This window comes from Lepidochelys kempii, chromosome 3 (assembly GCF_965140285.1).
Source record: "Lepidochelys kempii isolate rLepKem1 chromosome 3, rLepKem1.hap1, whole genome shotgun sequence".
Lineage (NCBI taxonomy): Eukaryota > Metazoa > Chordata > Testudines > Cheloniidae > Lepidochelys > Lepidochelys kempii.
In genome coordinates, this window is record NC_136382.1 from 113,673,240 (window position 1) to 113,697,000 (window position 23,761).

The 23,761-nt window shown below is 43.1% G+C and overlaps 1 protein-coding gene across 4 annotated transcripts in view; it reads left to right on the forward strand.

Moving 5' to 3' along the window:
- SASH1 (SAM and SH3 domain containing 1) overlaps nucleotides 1-23,761 on the forward strand; it is a 172,362-nt gene that overhangs the window by 133,618 nt on the left and 14,983 nt on the right. For 2 of the 4 annotated variants that reach the window (XM_073337578.2, XM_073337581.1), the window contains 8 exons: nucleotides 1,784-2,619; nucleotides 7,830-7,904; nucleotides 10,730-10,873; nucleotides 14,767-14,902; nucleotides 15,103-15,272; nucleotides 17,106-17,315; nucleotides 19,464-19,614; nucleotides 21,105-21,218. In XM_073337578.2, the coding sequence (XP_073193679.1) occupies nucleotides 1,784-2,619; nucleotides 7,830-7,904; nucleotides 10,730-10,873; nucleotides 14,767-14,902; nucleotides 15,103-15,272; nucleotides 17,106-17,315; nucleotides 19,464-19,614; nucleotides 21,105-21,218 (1,836 nt within the window). The remainder of the gene's footprint in view (nucleotides 1-1,783; nucleotides 2,620-7,829; nucleotides 7,905-10,729; nucleotides 10,874-14,766; nucleotides 14,903-15,102; nucleotides 15,273-17,105; nucleotides 17,316-19,463; nucleotides 19,615-21,104; nucleotides 21,219-23,761) is intronic. The other 2 variants (XM_073337580.2, XM_073337582.1) reach the window with 1 other exon arrangement.

The following is a 23,761-nucleotide window of genomic DNA, read 5'->3' on the forward strand; positions in this document are numbered from 1 at the left end:
GCTGTAACACTGTGGAAGCCACTTGAGTTATAGTGGGGATGGATAAAACTTCAGTTTTCTTTTAAAAAGAAAGTTTCACAACTCACTAAAAATTAATTCAATCTGTACAAGACAGCTCTGTGAGCACTTGGGAACACATACAGATGTGTGAATTGCCTATATACATGCCCTAGCTAATATATTGGGCAGAAGTGTCATGTATGTGCGTGATATTTTTTGGCATTTTTCCCTAACTCAGCATCTGGCTTAAAAGATGCTCAGTAGAAAAATCTGAAGAAAATGTTTTCTAAACCCTTACACGTAAAAAGGAATTATGTTTTAAGTGTATTATTTGCCTCCACTAATCCCAAAAGCAGCCCAGGTCCCGTTCTTGTATCTTTGTTCTAGCCATTATTTTAAAATAATATTTCAGTTTGAAAAATCATTTTTTCCACCTAAAATATGGAGAGCGGCTGAAAAGCATATTTTTAAAGGGATGCTGAGGTTGGTACACCCACAATTTGACCTACTTCCTTTCTCTCACAAATGCGTTAAGTAAACATAATGTAAATAGAACTCGGTGCCACCCTCAGGAAGCTCTAGCCTTTCAATATGATCCTTGGGCTCAGCTCCATACCTTACACAGAGAAATACTGTTGGCTTGTAGCAGAACTGGCGATTGGAAATCTAAACCAAGTGGGGATGTTTGGTGTGGTGTTTGCTCTTGGGTATCTTGAATGCATTTCTTGCCCATAACAATTACATTGCATTGCTGGTAGCTGAGCTCTACGACCCAGCAGAATGGTATGGGAGCTCCTGTGGGTGTACACATTTCTTTTCACACTTTTCTGCAGTGTGTTTTGCAAGAAAGAAGTGGGGAAAACTCCTGTGATTTCACTGTGTTTACAAAATACATGTAACTTCTGATAAGATTCCCTCCACACTCAGTCCTTCAGTTTCCTTGTTTTCTTTAAATAAATACGTAAATATCAATGCATCAAAATCTGCAGTCCTCAGCTGAGCAAACTTTTTAGAATTCAATGGGAATGTTGCTCAATTAAAAACAGCAGAATTTGGCCCATTGCCAACATCTCAGCACCAGAGTGACAATAAAAAACCAACAGGAGGAGCATAGTCTGGCATATAAGTGATGTGATAGGACACCTGGGTTCTGGTCTCACCTCTGCCACTGACTTGCTTGGACAAGCCACTTAACTACTCTGTTCTTCATCTCTCTCATCTATAAACGAAAGAAATACTTTCTTCTCCTTCATTATAGCTCTGTGAGGTTTGTGAATGAAAAAGCACTGTATAAGTGCAAAGTAGTTTTATTACTATTATTATTTCTAATTAATAGAATAAAACAGTGTGTGCAGTGATTGATGAAAAAATACGTTCTGGGAAGAAGCATCTTGATTTCAACTTTTTAAAGCTTCATTACTGACACCACTTGGAAGGGGAGAATGATGTTTAAAATGCTGAAAAGGTCTTGGTAATGTCTTTTTAAAATATTCTTTAAGGCTACTTCTTAATTAAGTTATCCCAGAATTCTTGCTTTGCTTATGGAAGTGGGAGAACTTGCTGCAAGTCTGTCCACCAACAAAAACGTTATGGGCCACTGTGCATCACAAGTAGTCAGGAATATTTTCTCCATTTTAAGTATCTGTATTTTGTTGTTGTTGTCTTAATTTAATGAAATGATTGGCCAGAGCACAACCTCCAGGGGAAGACTCATTAGTGTATGAGTAAATTAGATGATAAGTGTGAAAGATGATGTATGTTTTGCTGCTTTTGTCCCCTATAGGTGTGGACGAGCACTCACTTGACAGCTCTCCTGTACTGGATGACAGATCGGCACTTTACTCAGGAGTTCACAAGAAGCAATTCTATTTAGATGGCTCTTCTGAAAAGCAGCCTGAGGATGATTCAGACTCACTCACCACTTCTCCTTCATCCAGCAGCCTAGATACTTGGGGTGCTAATAGGAAGCTGGTTAAGACCCTCAGCAAAACTGATAGCCGTGGACTTATTAAGCCCCCCAAGAAGCTGGGGACATTTTTTTCTTACCCAGAAGAGGAGAAGACCCAGAAGGTTTGCCGCTCTTTGACAGAGGGGGAGATGAAGAAGGGCCTTGGCTCCCTGAGCCATGGGGTAAGTACTGAAAGTATTTGCTTTTATGACAGCACCAGGCACAAGCACCATCTCCTGGTGTCCCTGGAGGAGGTTCAGAGTGTCAGGAAGCAGATCCGATTGAAGAAAATGGATACTAACTATTCCTGTTCCAGAGCTTTTCTCTGCCAGCGTCCTGTCAGGAAAGGCGCATCCCCTGCAACTTGTGACCTACAACTGCTCCGGCACAAAGCCAAAGGGGGAGGAGGTTGTGGCTTCCCAAACAGAAGGCTTCGAGGGCGCACCTCTGTCAGTGAGTTCAATATCACCTACGTGGTGGAGAGAAGCCTGTACAGTCACCTCAACCTATCACAGCTGGTGCGTCCCGTCACTGACAGGACCATGAGCAAGGCTGACAAGCAGGACCTGAGGAGATGCCTGCTGGATGAGGATGAGGAGGCCAAACGGAAGTGGGCTGCCACAGTGGACCGTTGTACTAAAAGGGTTCTCTTGAGAATCCACCAAAAGTCTGTGAGTCAAAGAGCTGTCATGAAGGTGGCCTTCCAGTTCCTGTGAGGTTGCAGTCAGCATTGTTTCTGCTTTCTGTCCCAACCTGTAAACTTTAGTACAGTGTTTTCCCCCTCTCATTTGCCAATAGAAGTTGTTAAATGCAAAAATGAGCTGTGAGGACAGGGGCCGTTCTAGTCCCCAGTGAAGAAATTGGTATAATCCCTTTCAGTGTATAAAGAGAAGAGCATTGTCAAGTCTGCGGTTCCCATGTGCATGGAGTGACTCAATGGGAAAGAGCAAAATTTACCACTAAAAGCTTCTTTTAAACTCTTCTAATTCAGCAATTGAGATTTTGGGGAAAAGAGAAGCAATGTGAAAAAAGTTTTCTGCTGTTTCATAAATTAGTTCAGCATTCCTTAAAAGGAAATATTGTAGGGTACCTAAATCCTTCAGGTGGATGGAAGACTGAGTAAATTCTGCTTCTCTCCTTCTGCTTCCTTCTGTTATCCGTCCTACTCTCATCCCAGATCTTCCCCCTCAGTTTTCCTCTCAATTGCTAACACAGTGCACTCCAGCTCTGTAGCCTCCCTCCCCACATGTCCAGCACTCAAGAGAGGTAGAGGGCTTTGTTATCTACATGTCTTCTTTCCTCCCCAACTTCTCTCTCCAGCAGAGAATCTCTCTGAGTCACTTCTGCCCTGCCCCTGACTGCAGCTCCTGCTCCCTAGCATGTGATGGAGGTGAGACCTGGGAAGTTGGGATACAGGGAAGGGTAGCCAGCAGAGGAGTATATGCTTTTAACAGCATGAGTTAAAAGCCGCATGGCTTTTAGCTAAGACTGTAGCAGACTCATTAATCTCAAGATGGTTGAGTACCACCAGAGGGGAAAAGAGCACCACACCCAGCAGGCATACACTTGTATTTGGTTGATGGCGACTGTGGTAATACTTTATTTTGACCCAGTACAATTAACAGTTTCTCCTGGCTATTCCACTAGTGCTTCTGTGTAGCCTACATAAGGACAGCCATACTGGGTCACACCAAAGGTCCATCAAGCCCACTATCCTCTCCTCTGACAGTGGCAGGTGCCCCAAAGGGAATGAACAGACAAGTTATCATTAAGTGATCCATGCCCTGGCACCCAATCCCATCTTCTGGCAAACAGAGGCTAGGGACACCATTCCTGCCCATCCTGGCTAACAGCCATTGATGAACCCATCTTCCCTGAATCTACCTAGCCCCCGTTTGAACCCCATTATAGTATTGGTCTTCATAACACCCTCTGGTAAGGAGTTCCAGAGGTTGACAGCGCATTGCATGAAAAAATACTTCCCTGTGTTTGTTTTAAACCTGCTACCTATTAATTTCATTTGGTGGCCCCTTGTTCTTGTATTATGAGAAGGAGTAAGTAACACTTCCTTATTTACTTTCTCTACACCACTCATGATTTTATAGACCTCTATCATATCCCCCCTCAGTGGCCTCTTTTCAAAGCTGAAAAGCCCCAGTCTTATTAATCTCTTCTCATACAGAAGCCGTTCTATACCCCTAATCATTTTTGTTGCCCTTTTCTGAACCTTTTCCAATTCCAATATAGCTGGGACTAGCTGACTCATCACTGGTAGTGTCATGTTACTTCCAGAAATAGTGTTCTTGAACAATATTCTTTTATGTAATGACATTTTAATTGATTGTACCTGAAACACCCCTCTGCAGGTTGAATATTTGTGGGGCATATGCAGACTGACAAGATCTGCTAGTTTCCGCTAATTCTTCATGTCTTCTAAAATACCACAGTTATGCATTAGAAATGCCCTTTGATGTTCTGTTCTTGTAAATACAGATGCCATCCCAAAGAGGAAGCTGTTTAATCATTTAAAAACATGTGAGTAGTCTCACTTTTGAAGTCTCATTATGGAACTCATTAGCTTGTTCACAAAGATAAAATTAGAGAAGAAAAGGACAGCACTTCTTTTCTTTTCTTTTTTGGACTGGACTTTCTAATCTATTAGCTTGAAAGAAACTTCTTTTTAAAACAGCAGAAACCTGATAAGAGTCTCATGACCTTCAAGCACCTCCAGTCCTTCTTCCTAAAATTGTAACGCTTGCTGCAACCTCAGGGTAATTGTAATGCCTTTGTATTCAGTGGAAGTGGTCACAGTCTAGTCTTGCCATTTGTTTTTGTCATTTATATTTGTTTCGGTGACCTGGGCATGCTTGAAATTTTTGAATCACATCAGTTTTTCTTTCCTCCCAGTATCCTAATATGTTGGGATTTTTTGATTGCATGACCATTCCATTGAATATCCCTCTCTTCATCCACAGACTTTTTGTTTGGTACAGTATTACCAGAAATGATCAAAGTGACATGAAAGGGCAAGGTAAAGATTTACAAGGACTTTCTTCTCAGAGAAGATTGCTACAAGAACTACTCTGGCTAGCTTTAAAAGCCATTGGCTGAGAACAATTCCTTAAGTTCTGTTCCACTGTCCTCTCTTCAGTGTTAGGTTATCTGAGCAAGGTGGGATTAATTAGAATTTGCTTGGCACAGAAGGTCCCAGTTATGTGGATAAAACAGGCAGGGCAAAGTTTTTGGCCTGAGGGCCACATCGGGGAATATAGAAATTGTGTGGCAGGCAATGAATGCTCACAAAATTGGGGGTGGGCTCTGGTTGGGGAGGCGGGCTCTGGGGTGGGGTTGGCAATTAGGAGTTTGGGGTGTAGGAGGATGCTCTGGGCTGGGACCGAGGGGTTCGGAGGGCGGGAGGGGGATCAGGGCTGGGGCAGAGGGTTGGGGTGTGGGGGGGGAGAGGCTCAAGTGTGCAGGCTTTGAACGACACTTACCTCAAGCAGCTCCCGAAGCAGTGGCATGTCCCTTCTCCGGCTCCTACACGTGGAGTGGCCCCCGACCCTGCGCCCCAGAGCGGGGCCATGCTGCGGTGACCCGGTGCCCTGGCTGGAGCACCGCAGCAGGGCTGAGCCACGGGGTGCAGCCCCCAACCCGGCACCCCAGCTGGAGCGCTGGAGCAGCGCAAGTCCCAGACCCCACTCCCCCGCAGGAGCTTGCGGGCCGGCTTAAAATGGCTCATGGGCCAGATCCGGCCCTCGGGCCATAGTTTACCAACCCCTGGGTTAAAAAGTGCTGTGTATGAAACATAGATCTTAATGGTGGTGTTTGCTGGTGTGGCTAGCGTATGACTTTTTATAAAACCGTTCTCACAGCTAGGTTGTGAGCTCGCCTTGACCAGTGTGACTAAGTCATTTGTTCTCAAACTTTTTCTGCTAATATCCCCCTTGTGACAGAGGGATGCCCTTAACCCAGTGAACACATGCACGCACACACACACACCCCTCCCTAGGTGGCTTCTCACCATGCCTCATTACAGTTGCTGTCATCTCTTTTCCTGTCCATAGTCTTTCTGCTCTCACACCTTTTTTTCTGCTCATCTTTTCTCTTCTCTTTGTTTTTCTCTTCTGTGTTCTAGATGTTGCTCTCTTGTTTGCAGTTCCCTCTTCCTCCTCCCAACTCAGCAGAAGGCTGTGGGCTGCTTGGAGTAGGAGTGTTCATTGAAGGTGGTTCCATGAAGCTGGATCTCACATGTTCTTGCATCTGAGTGCCATGGGAGCAGAGGAGCAAAGGCTTGGCCCTCTGGACTTATGTCTGAGCCTGTTGCCCTGCTCCTGTGGCCAGCTTCTTTAAGTGCCACTGAATGTGCAGGGAGAGAAAGCTGATAGCTTTCAAGAGACACCCGCTGCTTTATCCATAGCCAACTTTGACAGGTTCGAGGTCATGCAACTTTCTTCATCCCCATATTTGTTGTTCTGCTTTGTCCCACCCCACCTGATTAGAAATGAATAAGGTAGAACAAAGGTTTGTTCTAATAGGACCAATTAATCAAATTGTCCATTGGGGACTGTAATTTTTGGGTCTTCTTCCTGCAAATCACAGTCTCCAGGCTTTTCGTTGAGTAGCTGTCAGCTGATAGGTGTTACCTACCTTCAAGCCTTTCAACAGCTTCTGGATGTTTGTTAGGCAAATCTGAAGAACTAAGAACCTGATCTAATGCCATTGATGTCACTAGAAATCTCTCAATTGACTTCATTATGTGTTGGATCAGGATGTAAAAAAAGCACACCAATGTTCTTCAGGCATTTCCCCATCGCTTTGTCTAACTATAAAGAGATCATTTAAAACAGAGAACTACCTGTCTGTAAATCAGCTACCGAATATTACCATTGATACAAATAAATACTAATTGCTGCATCCTTATTTCCCTGGGATGTCCCATGTGGTTACTGTCAGTGAAAAGAATCTAAACACAGTCATTGGAACAGAGCAAGGTCACTGCAGTACAGTACTGTGCTCCAATTTTTGAGGGGGGAAAAAGTTTTAACAGTTTTACCTTCTTGTATTGAAAGGCAGTAGTTGTATTCCCACTGAGTTCAAAGGGGCCAGTCCTCTTCCAGCTGATACAAGAGCTTTAGAACAGGTCCATCAGCCAGAGCTGAACATGTTGTTTCTTGCTGTGGACGTGTAGCTTTACTTAGTGTGATTGGTCACGCTGTGACTTTGTGCTTTTGGGAGGGAACCGGTGTCATAGTGCTGATGCTTTTAGGCAGGAAGATTATTATCTACAGTATCAGAGTTTTTGGCCAGGTCTGAGGAGCAGTGAGTGAGTCACTCCACTGGGCTAATCGTGCCATTGTAAATATGACCTGCTTTCTTTCCCAGCGGCTGATAAAGCTGCTTTGTACCACCAAGCAGGGGTGAGAGATGCCTAAACTGGAGTCATTGCTTTGGAAGAATAAAACCTCTGGTGGCATATCCCTTTTTGACAGCTGGACTGGGGTTATGTTCCCCCCTCCCTCCACCCCCAGGGCCTGATTATGCAAGGTGCTTAGCTCATCCATTGATTTCAGTGGAAGTTGAAGGTGTTCAGCTACTCCCAGGAGGTGCTCACTCAACACCTCAAGGGATTGGGGCCCCTGACTATAGGGATACTACTTTGGACTAGTATAGGGGAGGAGGCTGGAATCAGGTTGCCAGAAAATTGAAAGGCTTACTACATAAAATGAGTGGACAGTTTTCTCAGTTTCTCATCCTTTTTTCCATTTTCATCTTCTGCATACATTTGTGTTTTCAGTGATGTTCTCCAAATGGGAGAAGATGCTTGAGTGAGTTAATTGTTTGTAATGTGATTGTTTCTGTACTAATCCTGTCCTTTCCACAGAGAACCTGTAGCTTTGGAGGATTTGACTTGACAAATCGTTCCCTGCACATTGGAAACAACAACTCTGACCAAATGGTGAGTAGGAGGTAGGAAGGGCTGGGTCTGAAATAGCAGGAGGCTCCTCATGTGTGGTACTATGAAATGCTTCTTGGTGGAGTTCAGTGTAGTCTTCGGTGTAGTTCTATAATAGCAGTTTGGGGATCCAAGGAAGCAGCCCAGAGAGCACAATTATTATTTTTAACCACCAACTGCACTGGTTTCTCAGCTTTGTGACAACCATATACTGTGTGTGTGTTTGTTTATATACTGTATGTGAGAATGCTCAGGTGGTTACAGCACAGGACTAGGGGTCAGATCTCTGTTCTATTCCTAGCTAAGTCATTGACTTGCTGCATCACCTCAGGCAAGTCAAGTGATATCTGTGCTTCACCACAGATGGAAAAATATCTAATTTGTGACCAGAACATAAGAAGAAGATGATGACAATGACCACTCTGGATTAACGAATGTGCCTTCAGTGCATTTGCACAGGGCCCCATCTTGGCGGGGGGCAGGGAGCCCTAACCACTGGAAAAAAAACCAAAACAAAACTGAGTGGTGCGGCGACCCAGCGAGGCAGTTCTCAATGCCACTTCCTCCAATTTTGCCTAGCTACCCTCCATGAGGGGTGGCCGGACCAAACCTGAGAATCGCAGGGTAGCTGGAATTGGGAGGAGCCACCCTAGCCTGAGATGGAAGCAGAGCATTCCACTGGAGGGGCATCTGTGAATGACCAGGAAGGTCCTGGGGCAGTGGGTGAGAGGCTGGGTGAGAGTTCTTGGTGGACTGTGGGGTGAGGGCTGGGGGAAAGCTGGGAATGTTGGAGGGGTTGTGAGGTTGGGGACGGAGATGGTGGGGACTGCTATAAATGGGGCTGAGGGGTTGGGGTCGCAGTTAGGTGGGATGTGTGTGTGATGGGTGTCATGAAAAGTGGAGCTGGGGTATATGTGGTGTGGGGGCATTTGGGGGGTGGAAGGGGCATTCAGGGGTCTGAGTGGGGTAGGGAAGAGGGGCATTCTGGGGTCCACGTGAGGTGGGGGCCCAATTTTCATGGTCACAGGGCCCCCAAATTATTTAATCTGGGTTCAGTGCTTCATCTATAAAATGCATACAAAAATGTTTTAGGCCTTCACTCATTGGTATCTGTGAAAGGCTTTGAGATATCTGGATGGAAGTCACTATAGAAGTGCCTGTTCTGAAGTTGGCAGTCCTCCCCCCAGCCTCTTAATGCTATTTTTGGTATTAAAAAATAAACTCTCAAATGTATTACTTTGATCCAAAAGTTGCTGTTGTGAAATCTGCAACCAAAAAGAACTATATTATAAATAATGATCAGCTCACTGTACCATTTTCCCCCTTCAAGAACAACTTTTACTATTTTAGCCTTGGTCTCTGCCAATTCTTTTATATCAAGTAGTTTAGATCAAATCTAAATAATAAAACAACCTATTGCCAACATGTCTGATAATGAGGGATTAGTTTCCTTGGGACTAGAGAAATCTGTACTCAGTGATTTTCTTCCTTACATGTGGTTTATAAGCACATGATGTATATCTTTTAGCTAGTATCTTTAAACCAGTTGTGATGTTTTGTTCAGGTTACCTTTTGATCTGGGAAACTATGAAATCTAGATGTTATGCTTTCCCTTTCCACCAGCAGTGAGAAAGATACGGTATACGAGACTAATGCATGCAGATCAAGTGGATTTGCTGAAAGTCTCTAACTGCATTAGTTTAATGTCTTTTCAGAACTCACAAGACAAAAGGTTATCTTTAACTTGATGAAAAGAAGCAGTAAAGTTAGCAATTAGGTTATCTTTGCAAAGAGAAAGGAAGGTAGAGTTGGTGACTGCCAGATTTCACAATGATTTGTAGAAGAGGGAGGGAGAGGGTTTTTTATCTAGACTAGCTTTGTTTGGGGGTTTGCATGTATGTTGTCTTTGGTTTTTGTAATGATAATGACCTTTTTTCTAAAAACAAAATTATAATCCTTGTGGAAAATTCAGTTATCCTCCTGAAGGGTTATTGTACCATATTGAAGATTAAATTCAACCATTAAAGTGTGAAATGGGTTTTTGTCCTCTTCGCAGTGCAAATCTCAGTGCAGCCTTGGCTATGGAGGTGCTACGAGTGCCTCTCTAACAGAGTTGTATTATAATATGTATTTTGGAAGCCATATGGAGAAATATTGTGCTTTACGGATTGTGTAAACTGTCTGTGTAAGAATCAATCAGTGCAGCCACTTAACACGTGTGGTGGATGCAGCAACTAGTTTAAACTATAGGAAACCTACACAACAGTTTAGAAGAGAGAATGCAGCTTATCCAGTTGAAAATAAAATGGGAATTCAGGCAGGCAGAATGCAGTTATCCAAGCAAGTATTTGGCAAGGATCACAAGGTTAGCAATGCCTACTCTTGTGTAAAAAGGGTAGGGGATCTTTACTGACCAAGCAACAGATCGGACTACGATTTTATGTTGTATCAGAAGGTAGTGTTGCCTAACAGCTCGAATGTTCAATGGTAACTCAAAGCGGAGGAACGCCCTCTACTGAATCCCCAACATAACTTCATGCAGTACCTCTAGAGCCGCAAACCAGTTCTTATAATCAGGTCTGAGAAGCATCAAGAGTCGATGAGAATGCTACAGTGGTTTATGCACAGAGTTTATTGTCAAGGCCAAAAAAGAGAAGGATTCCATGCTGAAGCTGAGAGCAGTGAACCAAACACTGTGCTACCTTCGTGTCACCCCCGGATACCTTTTTGCACTGAGCGCTGGAGTGAGATATAACAGGCAGGCAGCGTGGCAAGAATTTGCTCTTGTATTTTATTTTATAGACATAACCCCCTATTTTATTTTGCAGGGCAAAGAAGGAGACTTCATTTATAAAGAAGTGATCAAATCACCCTCTGCCTCCCGTATATCTCTTGGCAAAAAGGTGAAGTCTGTAAAAGAAACCATGAAGAAAAGGATGTCTAAAAAATATAGCAGCTCTCTGTCAGAGCAGGTATGTAATGCTCACAATGGACTATACTTGCTAGGATAAAAACTATAGGGGCTATTGATCCGCATGCTTCAAGGTATCTCCCAAAGGTCCAGTGAGGTCAGGAAGAAATTTTTCTGTGCGACTTAATGTGGTATGGCAAGTCCTGTGTTTTTCTTAAACCTCTCACTTTTATAGAAATGTCTTTTATAGAAACCTAATCATGACCATTCAGTCTCAGATCTCCTTCGAGGTGACTGTTCAGTAGAGGGAGATGACTGACGTGTTGTCGTTCCACCTCTATCATTTTATTTATTATTTCTTTGGATTTCTTCAGTGATAAAAAGAGCCCTGGCTCCTTGTACCAGTTCAAAAAACTAAAATTAAAATACAGCTGACACCCTAACTGAACTCCCTATAAAACCCAACACATACAACTCCCCTCTCGTAAGCAGAGCTAACCTACCGCTCCCCCCGCAGCAGCCTGTGAAAATAGATACACCTTGTATCTGTTTCTACCATTGCTTCATCACAGATTTGTACAGTTCATTCTTAAAAGCAGCCATCAGCGTATGCAGTTGTAAAGCTGTGCTTTGAATTTACTCTGGCCAAAGTAAATCTCTCTCCGAGAAAATCCCTTTTGGCAGACTTCATCTTCTTTGGTTTGGTGGATTGTCAAAGCGTCTAATGAACTAAAAAAAGATAAATCAGTCTTTCCACCTGTAATGTGTAAGTAATTGCTTACAAAACAGCTGGGAAAGCAACATTTTCTCTAATAAATATTACCCTCTAGTGGCCATTTAATAATCAGCAGCCAATTAGCATATCCTTGCAGTGTTAGAAAGCTGGAGCATGCTATTGGTGGACAGGAACAAATATACCATCATAGTGATAATTTATCAGCAGTCCTCTGGTGATACCTCTTGGGACAGCTTGGCTACATACTTCCAGGCGTTATTTTTCTCTCTTGTCATTTGCTGAACAGTACTCCGCTCTGATGTTGAAGATCCGGTTCGAACTATCAACTCCTCAGGGCAGGAACCTTCTCTTTGGTATATGTTTGAGCAATACCTAGTACAGTGGGGCTGGGACCTGTAGGTGCAATTACGGTTCAAATTAATAATGAGCATTGTGGATTTTTGCTCCCAAATGAAGTGATCCATATTTCTCTTCACTGAAGCAGACTGATCCCAGGCTAATGCAAGTGATAGCTATCAAGTCATAATTTTAACTGCCCTGATAAATGTGGACCTGCAGCACCAGACTAGTGTGACCAACTATAACTCTCATTTAATTCTTGCGGTCTTTGGAGAGGACTTTAGCAGCTAGCCAAAACAATTTTGTAATAATTTTTCTTGAAAACTTATTAGAAAGGAGCATCAAGAATGGGAGATTTGGGGTGGGTTTTTCCCCCTCTCTCTCCCTTGTGCTTTATAGGCTGGAGAAGAGCATGTTGCTGTGTTTGTCATCCCAATGAACTAGAGAATGGGTTTACTTTAGAAGGAAATAGCTCTGCCTTGCAGTCTTCCCACCTCGTGCCTTTTGAACTCCCTGAGAATGGGCTACCTGATGTTATTAAAGAGAAGGGATGAGTGTTAGGCCACACGTGCCCCAGAAGAAAGCAGTGGTAAGGTTTAGGGTGGCAGGTGGAACTGTAGAACCAAAGCTGCTGAACAAAGTTACTTCACTGGTCATCCCTGTAATGATTATTGTCCATCACTTCACACACACTGGGCTGCCTTGCTCAAGCCCATGCTGCTTGTCCGGAACTTTCGTTTTTGATTGTAAACTCTTTGGGGCAGGGATTGTTGTTTGTTCTGTTCATGTGGCAGCCGAAGTCTTGGCTAACACACCAGGTAACCTCCAGAGCTAAAAGCATAAGCTGTTACAGCTTGAGCTAAAGAGACACGGCTGTTTAGCTGGGACTGTACCAACTCATACCCTTTGCGAATCGCAGAGAGGAAGGTGGCCTTGGAATGCACACTCACCAGTGAGTTACATTAGAACAGTGCCCAGCACTACTGGGCCCAATCTGGATGAGGCCTTGAGGCACTACCATCGTACAAATGTTAATAATAATAATTATTAATATATTTTTAAAAATAACTAAATCCTATTCCAAATAATGACAAACGGAATTGTTCTATCAGTACATTTTTAAAAACGCAGCATGTGGTGTCATCCTCAATCATGTGCAGTGTTGCTCACACTTCCTAAGTATGTATGCAGTATGGAATCCCCTTCCTAAGTATGTATGCAGCCACGTTGGATCTATGCGGGTGATACTTTTTTTTAATTGTTCATTTCAAATGGGCAGTTCAATTAAGAAATAATAAGCTGCAACAAAGGTCATGTTTCCTCCTGTATTATGGAACTTTAAAGATAAGATGTTTGGGCCAAACCACCCTTTGGATATTCTACTTAGGAATGAGATAAATCTGAAAAACTGTGTGCACATTGGGTTAGTGATCTGCTTCTGCTCTTCTGCTTTCTCTGGCGATTCGCTTGACCTGTAGAGTCATATGCTGGGGAGATATTTCCTGATGATTCTGCAGTATGTAAATAATAGGTTTCATTCAGATGGTTTCATGACCACACGTCTGTGAAAATGCCAACTATTCTGTATATCAGCAGGGTTGGGTTTTGTTTTGTTTTTTAAATGCTGTACCATCTATCTTTGTGGCATCATTTCTCAAACTAAGTGCCTCTTTGCTGCCAGCATGTGTTCAAAAACATGCAAATGCTGCTCTGCCTGCAAATAGCTACCAGAAATGGAAATGATTGCTTGAGCCATTCTTCCGATAGGCTGTCACAATTTCAATATGGATAATATGCATTTGGATTGTCTATAATGCATGAAGGAATGAACACAGAAATTGCCTCCTCATATATGTGTCTAAGCATCCTTGCTTTTGTTTATAATTTCTTTGTGTCTGGGTTGCATTTTCCAGTTAATTGTTTTTCTCTTCACATACACAAACAAAAAATGACAGTAATTTGTGGCAAGAAGTTTAAAATTTCCATATCTGCATTTGTTTGCAGTGTTGTCTGTGTTGGTCCCAGAATATTAGCAAGACAAGGTGGGTGAGGTAATACCTTTTACTGGACCAACTTCTATTGGTGAAAGAGACAAGCTATCAAGCTCCATAGAGCTCTTCTTCAGGACCCGATATTACCTCACCCATCTGGTCATTTCTGTTTTGACTTACATGGACGCTATTTATTTTTGCTTATATTATGCAAATGCCTGATTGGGAAAGTTGACAAGCAGTTAAAAGCCTATAGCAAATGTTCTCACTAAAAATATTTAGTGTCTTAATTTTTTGTCTCTAAACTGGGAGTTTTGTGTGAAGGAAAAACTCTCTGCTGGGTTTTAAACATCTAACAATGCATCAAGCAAAATGTTTAGTTTGGGATTTTAAAAATACTATACAAAATGGTTGCCTAAATTGTAATACATCAGAGAGGGAGAGCAAACGAATGAACCTGGGGAGGAAGGATGGTTTTGTGATTAAGGCACTGGACTGGGATTCAGGAGTTTCCATTCCCAGCTCTGCCACAGACTTTGTGACCTTGGGCAAGTTACTTAACTTCTGTTTCCCCATCTATAAAATGGGGATAATGCCCCCTTTCTTTCACCTGTTTTTGTCTTGTCTGTTTAGATTGTAAGCTGCCTGGGGCAGGGACTGTCTCCTATTATGTGTTTATACAGAGCCTAGCACTGTGGGGCCCCAACTTCTGTTGGGTCCCCTAGACTTTACCATAATGCCGACAATAAATAAATCCTAATGACTTCTGTCCTTGCTGGTAACATGTAGTAGAATATGTACTAAGTTTTCTCTTAAGATACATGCAAGCAGTCCCTGCCATCTTCCATGGGAATCTGCCAATCTGAAATGGGTTCAAATCTCTTTCAGGACTCCAGCCCTGATGTAATGCCAGGTTCTCCGCAGTCACCACAGCCAGAGACTGATTCTCTGGATAAGCCCAAACTGAAAGCTGGTGGTTCAGTAGAAAGCCTGAGGAGCTCCTTAAGTGGTCAGAGCTCAATGAGTAAGTTCAATTATAATCGCATCATTTTGTTGTTGTTGCTGCAGGGCACATAGATTTCCACAGTAAATAAAATGAAGTTCTTATGAGCATTTTCGTGTTTGCATCTCATCTCTGACAGTGGCAGAAATGAATTGGTGTTGATGAGCCCTTCTAACAAGCATATTTTTTTTTTTAAGCTGTTACTCTGGTTCCCCACACAGGTGGTCAGACAGTGAGCACGACAGATTCCTCAGCCAGCAACCGGGAGAGTGTCAAGTCTGAAGATGGTGATGATGAAGAGCCTCCCTATAGGGGACCTTTTTGTGGACGAGCCAGGGTTCACACTGATTTTACACCCAGCCCTTATGATACTGACTCCCTGAAACTTAAGGTACCAGTTTTCTTCTTGGATCAAATGACATATGCTACTCAGGGAAAACTCCCACTGAAAAGTCAGTAAGAGCTTAGTCTGAGGAAGGCTAACACAGTACTTAGTCCCTTATTTAACTGAGGCTGTGCTCCCTGCATTCTCGTTACCTGTCTCTTTCTGGTATTGCAATGTGCTCTTAGGAGTTGTTTGGGTGATAAAATATAGGTGAGTAGTTCTTAGTATTTTCCTAAATCCAAGCAAACCTGCTTTAAAATTCCAAAGGGGCAGGCAGAGAAGGGAGTGGAGGGGTATGTGTGAAGGGAGTGGGGGAGTTAACTACTGTGGAACTGAAAATATATGCTGTAAATTTACTTCCACTCTGCACGGATTTGAAAAATCAATTTTCAGAGAGAGTTTTTCTAGCAACAGGCAAGCAGAAGAACTCAGCTGAAACAGGCCAGAGTTGTTAATTCCTGATCAAATAAATATTCTGAGCCAGATTCTTGGTTGCTGTCAAGGACAAGCCTTGTGGGGAAAGGGCTGCAAAGATAGTATAAAGTTCACTTTTGCACACTTCCCACGCTGTGTGCCCTGTGTCTAGGTGGCCACCTACGCTGCCAGACCTAGTCCACCTGCACCGAACTAGAATTGAGTCTATTATAATTTGCACTAGCTACAAACAGTGCCACAGAGCTGAAACAGGTTTCAGAGTAGCAGCCGTGTTAGTCTGTATCCGCAAAAAGAAAAGGAGTACTAGTGGCACCTTAGAGACTAACCAATTTATTTGAGCATAAGCTTTTGTGAGCTACAGCTCACTTCATCGGATGCGTCTGATGAAGTGAGCTGTAGCTCACGAAAGTTTATGCTCAAATAAATTGGTTAGTCTCTAAAGTGCCACAAGTACTCCTTTTTTAGAGCTGAAACAGCAACTGCTGATAGACACAGAGTAGGAGTAGTATCTTGTGGTACGGTCTCTTTAGAATTAGCCAGGAATAATCACCAGAGGGCCTCCCATTATAAGAGGTCACTCACATGATGCAGTCACACCCAGGGTCTGTGTGCTCAGAGTCTGTAGGAGCCATCTTGTCATGTAACTAATAAAGTGGTTTAAACTTCATATCACTGGCTTGACTCTGGTTCCTGAAACACAGACACTGCAGTACATTCACAAGGAAGATGCTCTCTGCTGCCTGACCATGTTCAAAAGCAAGACAGTGGAGAGCATGAGCAACAATCCATAGATAACTGAGAACTACTGGTGTAAGTGTGAACTCCTGGGATCTATTCCAGGATCTGTGACTAGCTTGCTGAATGATCTTGGTCTACACTGATCTTGCTGTATGATCTTGGTTTACACTGAAAACTTACATCGGCATAATCCCCACGCCTGAGAGATGTAGCTATACTGGCCTAACCCTTGGTGTAGACAACACTAGGTCGATGGAAAAATTCTTCTGTTGACCTAACTACTGCATCTCAAGGAAGTGGATTAACTCCGGGGTGATGGAAAAACCCTTCCATCGATGGATGGATGGTCCATCCATCGATGGATGGATGGTCGATGGAAAAACCCCTTCCATCGCTATAGTTAGTGTCTACACTGAAGCACTACAGCAGCGTCACTGCAGCTTTTTTAATGTGGACCTTAGTCTCTGTTTGCCTCTTTCCCCATCTGTAAAATGGGTGTGACAAGACACACCTCACAAGCGTATGTGATTGAGTCATGTTTGCAAATTCCCCTGAGGTCTTCAGGTTCTGTGTAAGTGGAAAAACAGAGTGAGGATAGTGAGTTTGCCTGAGTATTGATAGGAATTATGTGCCTAACTGTCCCATTCTTTCTTGTTGTGCCTTCAGAAAGGTGATATCATCGATATAATCAGCAAACCTCCCATGGGCACTTGGATGGGCCTGTTGAACAACAAAGTGGGCACTTTCAAATTTATCTATGTGGACGTGTTAAATGAGGAGGAAGAGAAGCCAAAGCGGCCCACAAGGAGACGACGGAAAGGAAGACCACCTCAGCCCAAGTCTGTCGAGGATCTCCTTGATCGTATCAATTTAAAGGTTAGTTCTCATTCTCTCTTGATACAATTTCCCTATGGGAAGGGGGGTGCGTGCTGTTAAGTAAGTTTTTAGGGGCTACACAGTAAGGTCCTAATCCTGCACCCATTGGAACGTTCACCATTTATGTAATGGAAGCAGAATTGGCTCTTAATTTACAGAGGGGATGTAGCTGATGCATAGAACAAGTAACGTCCAGTGTAATGGACTGCCGAAGGGGTCAGTTACCTACATGCCAGGATCCTAATACATTCCACAGATTGGCAGTGAGATCGAGTACAACAACAAAAAACCTAGCATAGATCCAAAGGACATTAGGTTACTGTTTCTTTTAATAAGGGAGTTGATCGTCCCTGTTCCAGGAAGCTCAAGGTCAGCCAGGTTGGAGATAAGCTGCTGTGCCTGTAGTTTGTTCTTCCGATTACGCTGTTACTGAAAAGATGTGACATGTTGTGCACCTGCAGGGCAGGCTGTTTGAGGAGATTGGCTTCTAAATCCAACAGCAGGTGTGGCGCTGAAGGGTTAGGAAGGTGGTTGTGCCAACGGTTAGGACACTATTTATGTACTCGGCGGTCCTATAATTTCTTTGACATGGTTGTTTGCATTTGTGGTGCAGTAGTGAAAAATTCCCTCTGTTTTATTTTTTTCTTTTCTTCTTACATTGCCAAAATAGGTTGTTCTGTTAATTCATAGTTAAGGGATCTGCAGAACAGAGGGAATGAAATTCAAACACAGATGCTTATAGCTTCAGTGATGTCTCCTAGTATTGGAATGCTTCATTTAAAGTGTAACGGTGACAGACCCCGGTCTTTGGCGGGCGAGATCAAACCTGGGGCCCCTGGAGCTGCATGAGCCTCTACTGCATGAATGAAAAGCCAACTGGCTCTTAGCTAAGGCTGTAGAGCAGACTCATTTAACTCTCTGTAAGTGGTCTCGGTGCCACGAGATGGGACAGAACAGCACACCCAGGAGGTGTATGTGTTACAAAAGCACTCTTGAAAAAAATGAACTTTTAATTCTTTTAAAAGCCTGAATTTAAAGCAGTTTAAAAAAAAAAAAAAAGTCCATGTGTAAATCCCTTCCAAGGCTTATGTCTGTGCAACCGTTTCACTTCAGTGAATGTATGAAGCTATGCAACTGCACGCTGAAAGCCAGTGAAAGCACCATGACAGTGATGTATTGCTGTGCAAAATGCAAAAGTGCGGTGTAACCTCTTCTTTCCTTATGAGCGTGTCCGTTATATTTTCTCTTAGCTCAATAAATTAAGCCCAATTTAAAAATTCTGGTCTCAAAATGTTAGCAGTTCAAGAAAAAGAAACGGGGGGATCAAAATCACCTAAGTCCCATTTTCAAGCATGACTGGGGCACTTCGGGTACTTCTCCACTGCAATTAAAACCTTATGGCTGGTCTGTGCCACCCGACTCGGGCTCACGGGGCTCAGCCGAAGGGTCTGTTTGATTGTGATGCAGACATTCGGCCAACCTCTGGGACACTCCCACCTCGCAGGGTCTTAGAGCCCAGGCTCCTTCCCAAGCCTGACTGTCTGCACCACAATCAAACAGCCCAAGTCCGCGTCAGCTGGCACGGACCAGCCAGCGTTCTTTAATTGCAGTGCAGACATATCATTAACAGGCTGTGCCTAATTCACTTTTGAAAATGGGACTTAAGCACTTTTGAAAATATTACCCATTGAGAATATTGTTGCAGAAAGAATCGGCCATAATAGGTGCATGCCATGGCATATCGAGGGTATTGTAATTGACACTGTGAATTTACAGCAGTTCAAGAAACCTGGTATAACAAAACAGAACTTGTTAGTACAAACTAAGGCTTCTAAACAATGTATCCCTCTGAAAGAAAGAGGAACTGGTATAGTCTGTGGATGTATATTGTTATGCCCCTCCTATGCCCTGCGTAACGAAGGCCCTGCATTTACAGTAAATATGGGGGGGGGGTCGTTGTTTTTTTTTTGTTTGTTTTTTTTTGTATTTCAGTTGATCCCTAGTAATAAGTAACAATCTGTTAGGAAGATCAAGCTGAAGAAGAAACTGCCTAGATAGGCACGGATTGGTTGAACTTTCCTTTGTTTTCAGGTGGTAGATCTCTTGTCTCGTTGTACGGCTCACTAGTTTCCTGTTTCCCCCACACAGGAGCACATGCCCACTTTTCTGTTCAATGGTTATGAAGATCTGGACACTTTCAGACTGCTGGAGGAGGAAGACTTGGATGAGCTGAATATCCGAGACCCGGAGCACAGAGCTGTTCTCCTCACGGCTGTGGAGCTTTTACAGGAATATGATAGTATGTGGGTTTTGGCTTTTTCCCAGTGCCCTGCTGAGGGCTCTTTTGACCACTTCTGGGAGAGGAAACTAGTTGAGGGAGTCTGTTGATATTGTCTTATGTAGTCTAGGCATTTCTGTGGTGCCTATGTTAAATAACTAGGCTTCTAGGGAATTGCAGATTGTTTTACATTTGCATTTCACTCCACCACAGTTATTTATTTTCCTGTAAAATCTGCTGTCCTGTGAGTGTGTGTGTAACTTTTAAGAGGAAAATATACATCAGCTAAGCTTGAATAGTCAGGGTTCTAGTCAGAGAACAATATGGGGCTCATTCATCTGGAAATCAAGTGTTGCTAACACAGCCAGTGGGTCCAATACTGTTGCTAAGAGATTTCTGCTGTCGGTTTACGCTTTCACAAACAGTGCCATTTCTCCCTTCTCCTCTGACCTCTCCTTGTACTGTTTGCAAGTAGCCTACACTATACATTCTCCACAGAGCTAGCCTTAACTTTTCTGTCATTCCCCAGGAATAAATTCAAGTTACAAACTTTAGGCTTTTTTCCCCTCTGATTTGGGGCATTTTTGGTCACTTAATATGATTTTTACCTCATTGTTTACAAGATTGATTTAATATGTTCACTTTTTTTTTTTTTTTTTTTTTGCAGTAAAAGTTTTTATAGTGACCTTCCACTTTGGCTTAAAAATGTAAGGCATTATTTGGAAGGGGGTTGGAGAGAATGAATTCCTCTTGCATGTGATGGGGGTGGACAAAAAGTGGAGTGGGACAGAGACAGTTGGAGCCTGTGTGAGCACAGCTCCTGGCTCTGCTCCATAATTACTTTTTTTCATGATCTGAGAATAGGCATCAGACTAGCAGTTTCTGGCTTTTGTTGAAGAACATAACATAACACAACATCAACGGCAGCTGTGCATCAGGCAATTGGTGGTTTGATTTCTCCAGTCCTGAATTTAGTTTCTGTACAAAACAGTTTGACCAAACTTTAAGGGCCAAGTCCTGGAATCCAGCACACAGCTTGATTCCCCTTCCTGGGAGTGCTGGGGATAGTCACAGAGCCAGCCAGGAAGGAAGGAAGGAATTCTTACCACTAGTTTCCCACTCACTCTCTGCCCCGTCATGGGGAAGAATTACTAGTAATTCCATCTGATTCTTCCCCTGGCTTCCATCTTCAGGATAGGTCAGTAATTTGGTCAAAGCCTTTTGACACTATCCCATTTAAACAAGTCCCTGCTGCACTTTCTGTTGTTCACGTCACTGTTCTCACACTTTAAAATGAGGGTATTGTACCGTATCTTGTCTTCCAATGGCATTATTCCCCATTGTGATTACTTTCCACAGAGCCTTATCCCCTCCTAATGCTCAGATGTCTGGGCTGACGCAGTGGGTACTAGCAAGTGTTTGGGGAGGAGAGGAAGTGTTTAGCCCAAGAACCTGCACCAGATTCCCTGTGTAATGGCGTTTTTTTCATTGTGCACTCTCACCTCCTCCAGGTAACAGTGACCAATCGGGGTCTCAGGAGAAACTTCTCATAGAAGGCCAGGGACTGAGCAGATGCTCCCCCCGGGATTCTGGCTGCTATGAAAGCAGTGAAAATCTGGAGAATGGTAATGAGAGCAAAGAGAATCACTGACATGCCCAGCCTGTGTGTGCAGACGACTTTTGCATCCTTTCTGCTTCCATGCTCCAGCTAAAAGTGGAGCTGCTTCATACTTGGCTTTCTCACTCCCTCATCCTTGCTCTCTCTCTTTTCCTGAGCCATTGCTTTTTGTTATTGTTGGTGTTGCTGCTTTCTAGCACTGACAGAGGACATAGGATTACAAAAGAAAAGCAGATGATCTGGAGATTGTGTTCTGAGAAAACCAGGCCTCCACCCCCATCTTCCTCCTGCTCCATCTCCTGTTGTAGTCTTGAGACTGGTTCTCATATTCATAGTTATTGCTAAGGGAGTACTGGCAAAGGGGAACTCTCTTCACTTCTCTTTGGAGCTTTGGAGGAGTTGTTCGCAGCCTTAACGAAAAAACAACCTTTGGAAATGAATGTTCTCTATTTTGGGCAGTGGTTTTGTGTGTTTGCTCGAGATGCATGTTGCATCCTCCTGCCATCAAAGGGGCCTGTTGTTGAGATGTTAAAGCATTTGCATGAACCTCAGCAAGACAATTGAATCCAAATGTTGGCAAGATGGGAGAGCAAGAACCACCTACTATGTAGACTGCCCATTGTCCTGGCTTGTGACGCTGGGAGATGGTGTCTGAATGGCAAGGGAGATCTCAGTAGAGGCTACAGTCCCATGTGTAGAAGAAGACAAACAGCTGTATGAAAGAGGGTTGTTAACAATTTTACATCTTTTTATTCAGTAATCAGTTAAATTGCTTTTGATCAATTGAGTTTGGTGATGTCACTCCAGACACCTGAGTTCTGGTTCTGCCTCCATCTGCCAGGCTTTATCACCAATGGCCGGTGCAAATGTGAATCCAAGAATGCAGTTGAAAAAGATCCTGTTCCCCCTTTTAGGTAGCTGTGGCTGCAGCTCCTTCTTCCAGCTGTGAGGGTGGGTAGAAGGTCTTCTCCTGAGTCAGTGCCTCCTCTATTAATGTGCCAGTTGAAGATCCTCACTTAGGGAACACAAATCACCATATGCTAGGAACCGAAGTGCATCAACTCCGTAATGCACTAAACCCCACAGGCCTCAGAGAGCAAGAGATCAGAATTGTCTCCAGAACTTGAGCCTCCTGCACTACAGTGTTGTTGTCACTTGACCAAAGCAGCTCGACCTCTCTGGTTTAATTCCCTTGCAGAGGTTGGTGCTTTTGATGACTGTATTTCAAATGTGACTGAAATCTGTATACTGTGCTAAAGAGAGAAAAAAATTCTTATTACTTTACATACGTTTATAAAAAAATATAAAAAAATTACATAGCCTATATTTGATTTTCTTTCCCTTATATTCACAAGAGGTCTCCTAATGAAGGCTTTAGCATTAAGGTTAAATTGCTGCCTGTACGTTTTCTTTAGTTTAATAAAATCTTTGCAAAGCAATTGTCATTGCCTGCCTGCTTTCAGAATGCTTGCTTTTATGTTTAAACTAATATTTCTATCTAAGCTTTCCAGAACTGAGATCACTAATGCTTTGTATTGCTGTTCAGCTTTGGCTTGCTGCATTTTTATACCATTTCTACATACTAGTGCATTCAGTGCTTGCTTTGAGAAACTGTTTCGGGTGTAAGATTTATACTGGATCATTCTCCTTGTGGTGAAAGGATTCTGTCAAAGCTGGTTGGTCTGAAGAGTGTCCCACCTTCTTTGCAAAGTCCACCGACCATCATTGTTTATATGCTTCTTGTTTCCAAAATACATTCTTCAGTTGGCCCTTTTCTGTTGAAGTGAGGATAACCAGCAGCCTAGTACAAGCACATAATGAACAACCAGACAATCATCTGCTTTTCTCACAGCGAGGGGAAATGCATTCTGAGAAGGAAGCAGGTTCTCAGATGAGGGATGGTTATTTTTTCTAATGACAAGTACAGAGGCCTGTTATGCGTAGATATCAATTCTCCTGGCGTCAATTCCAAATTTTCAGAGAATCTATTACAACTTGAACGCAGTTTGCTACATACTATATCTGTAGGTGCTGAATTGTTTGTCTATTTTAGGTACTTGTATGGCAGGCCTCCATGAGACAAGCATCTGAGCACCTCACACATTTTAATGTATTTATCTTTATAGCACCTCTGTGAAGTAGAGAAGTACTGTTTTCCCCCATCTGTAAAATGGGGATCTGAGCCACAGCGATATTAAGTGGCTTGCCTTTGGTCACACAGGAAGAATGTGGTGAAGCAGGGACTTAAACCCAGATCTCCTAAATCCCAGGCTAGCACCCTAACCACTGGATCATCCTTCCTCTCTCAGTAAACACAAGAAGAAATGACAAGGCAGGTAGCCATGTCACTTTGTTTAATTCTCTATTTATACCAGTTGACACTGTCAATGACGAGAAAAGAAGCCATGACTGTTTGTCGTGCCAACCATCACATCTTTGTTGTGTCAGTAAAACTGTAAAAACCCAAGGAAATGTAACCACAGAAAACAAAGCCAAAGTTAAGTTAATGACATCTGGAGTTAGGGCACACAGGCCATACTTAACTCACCC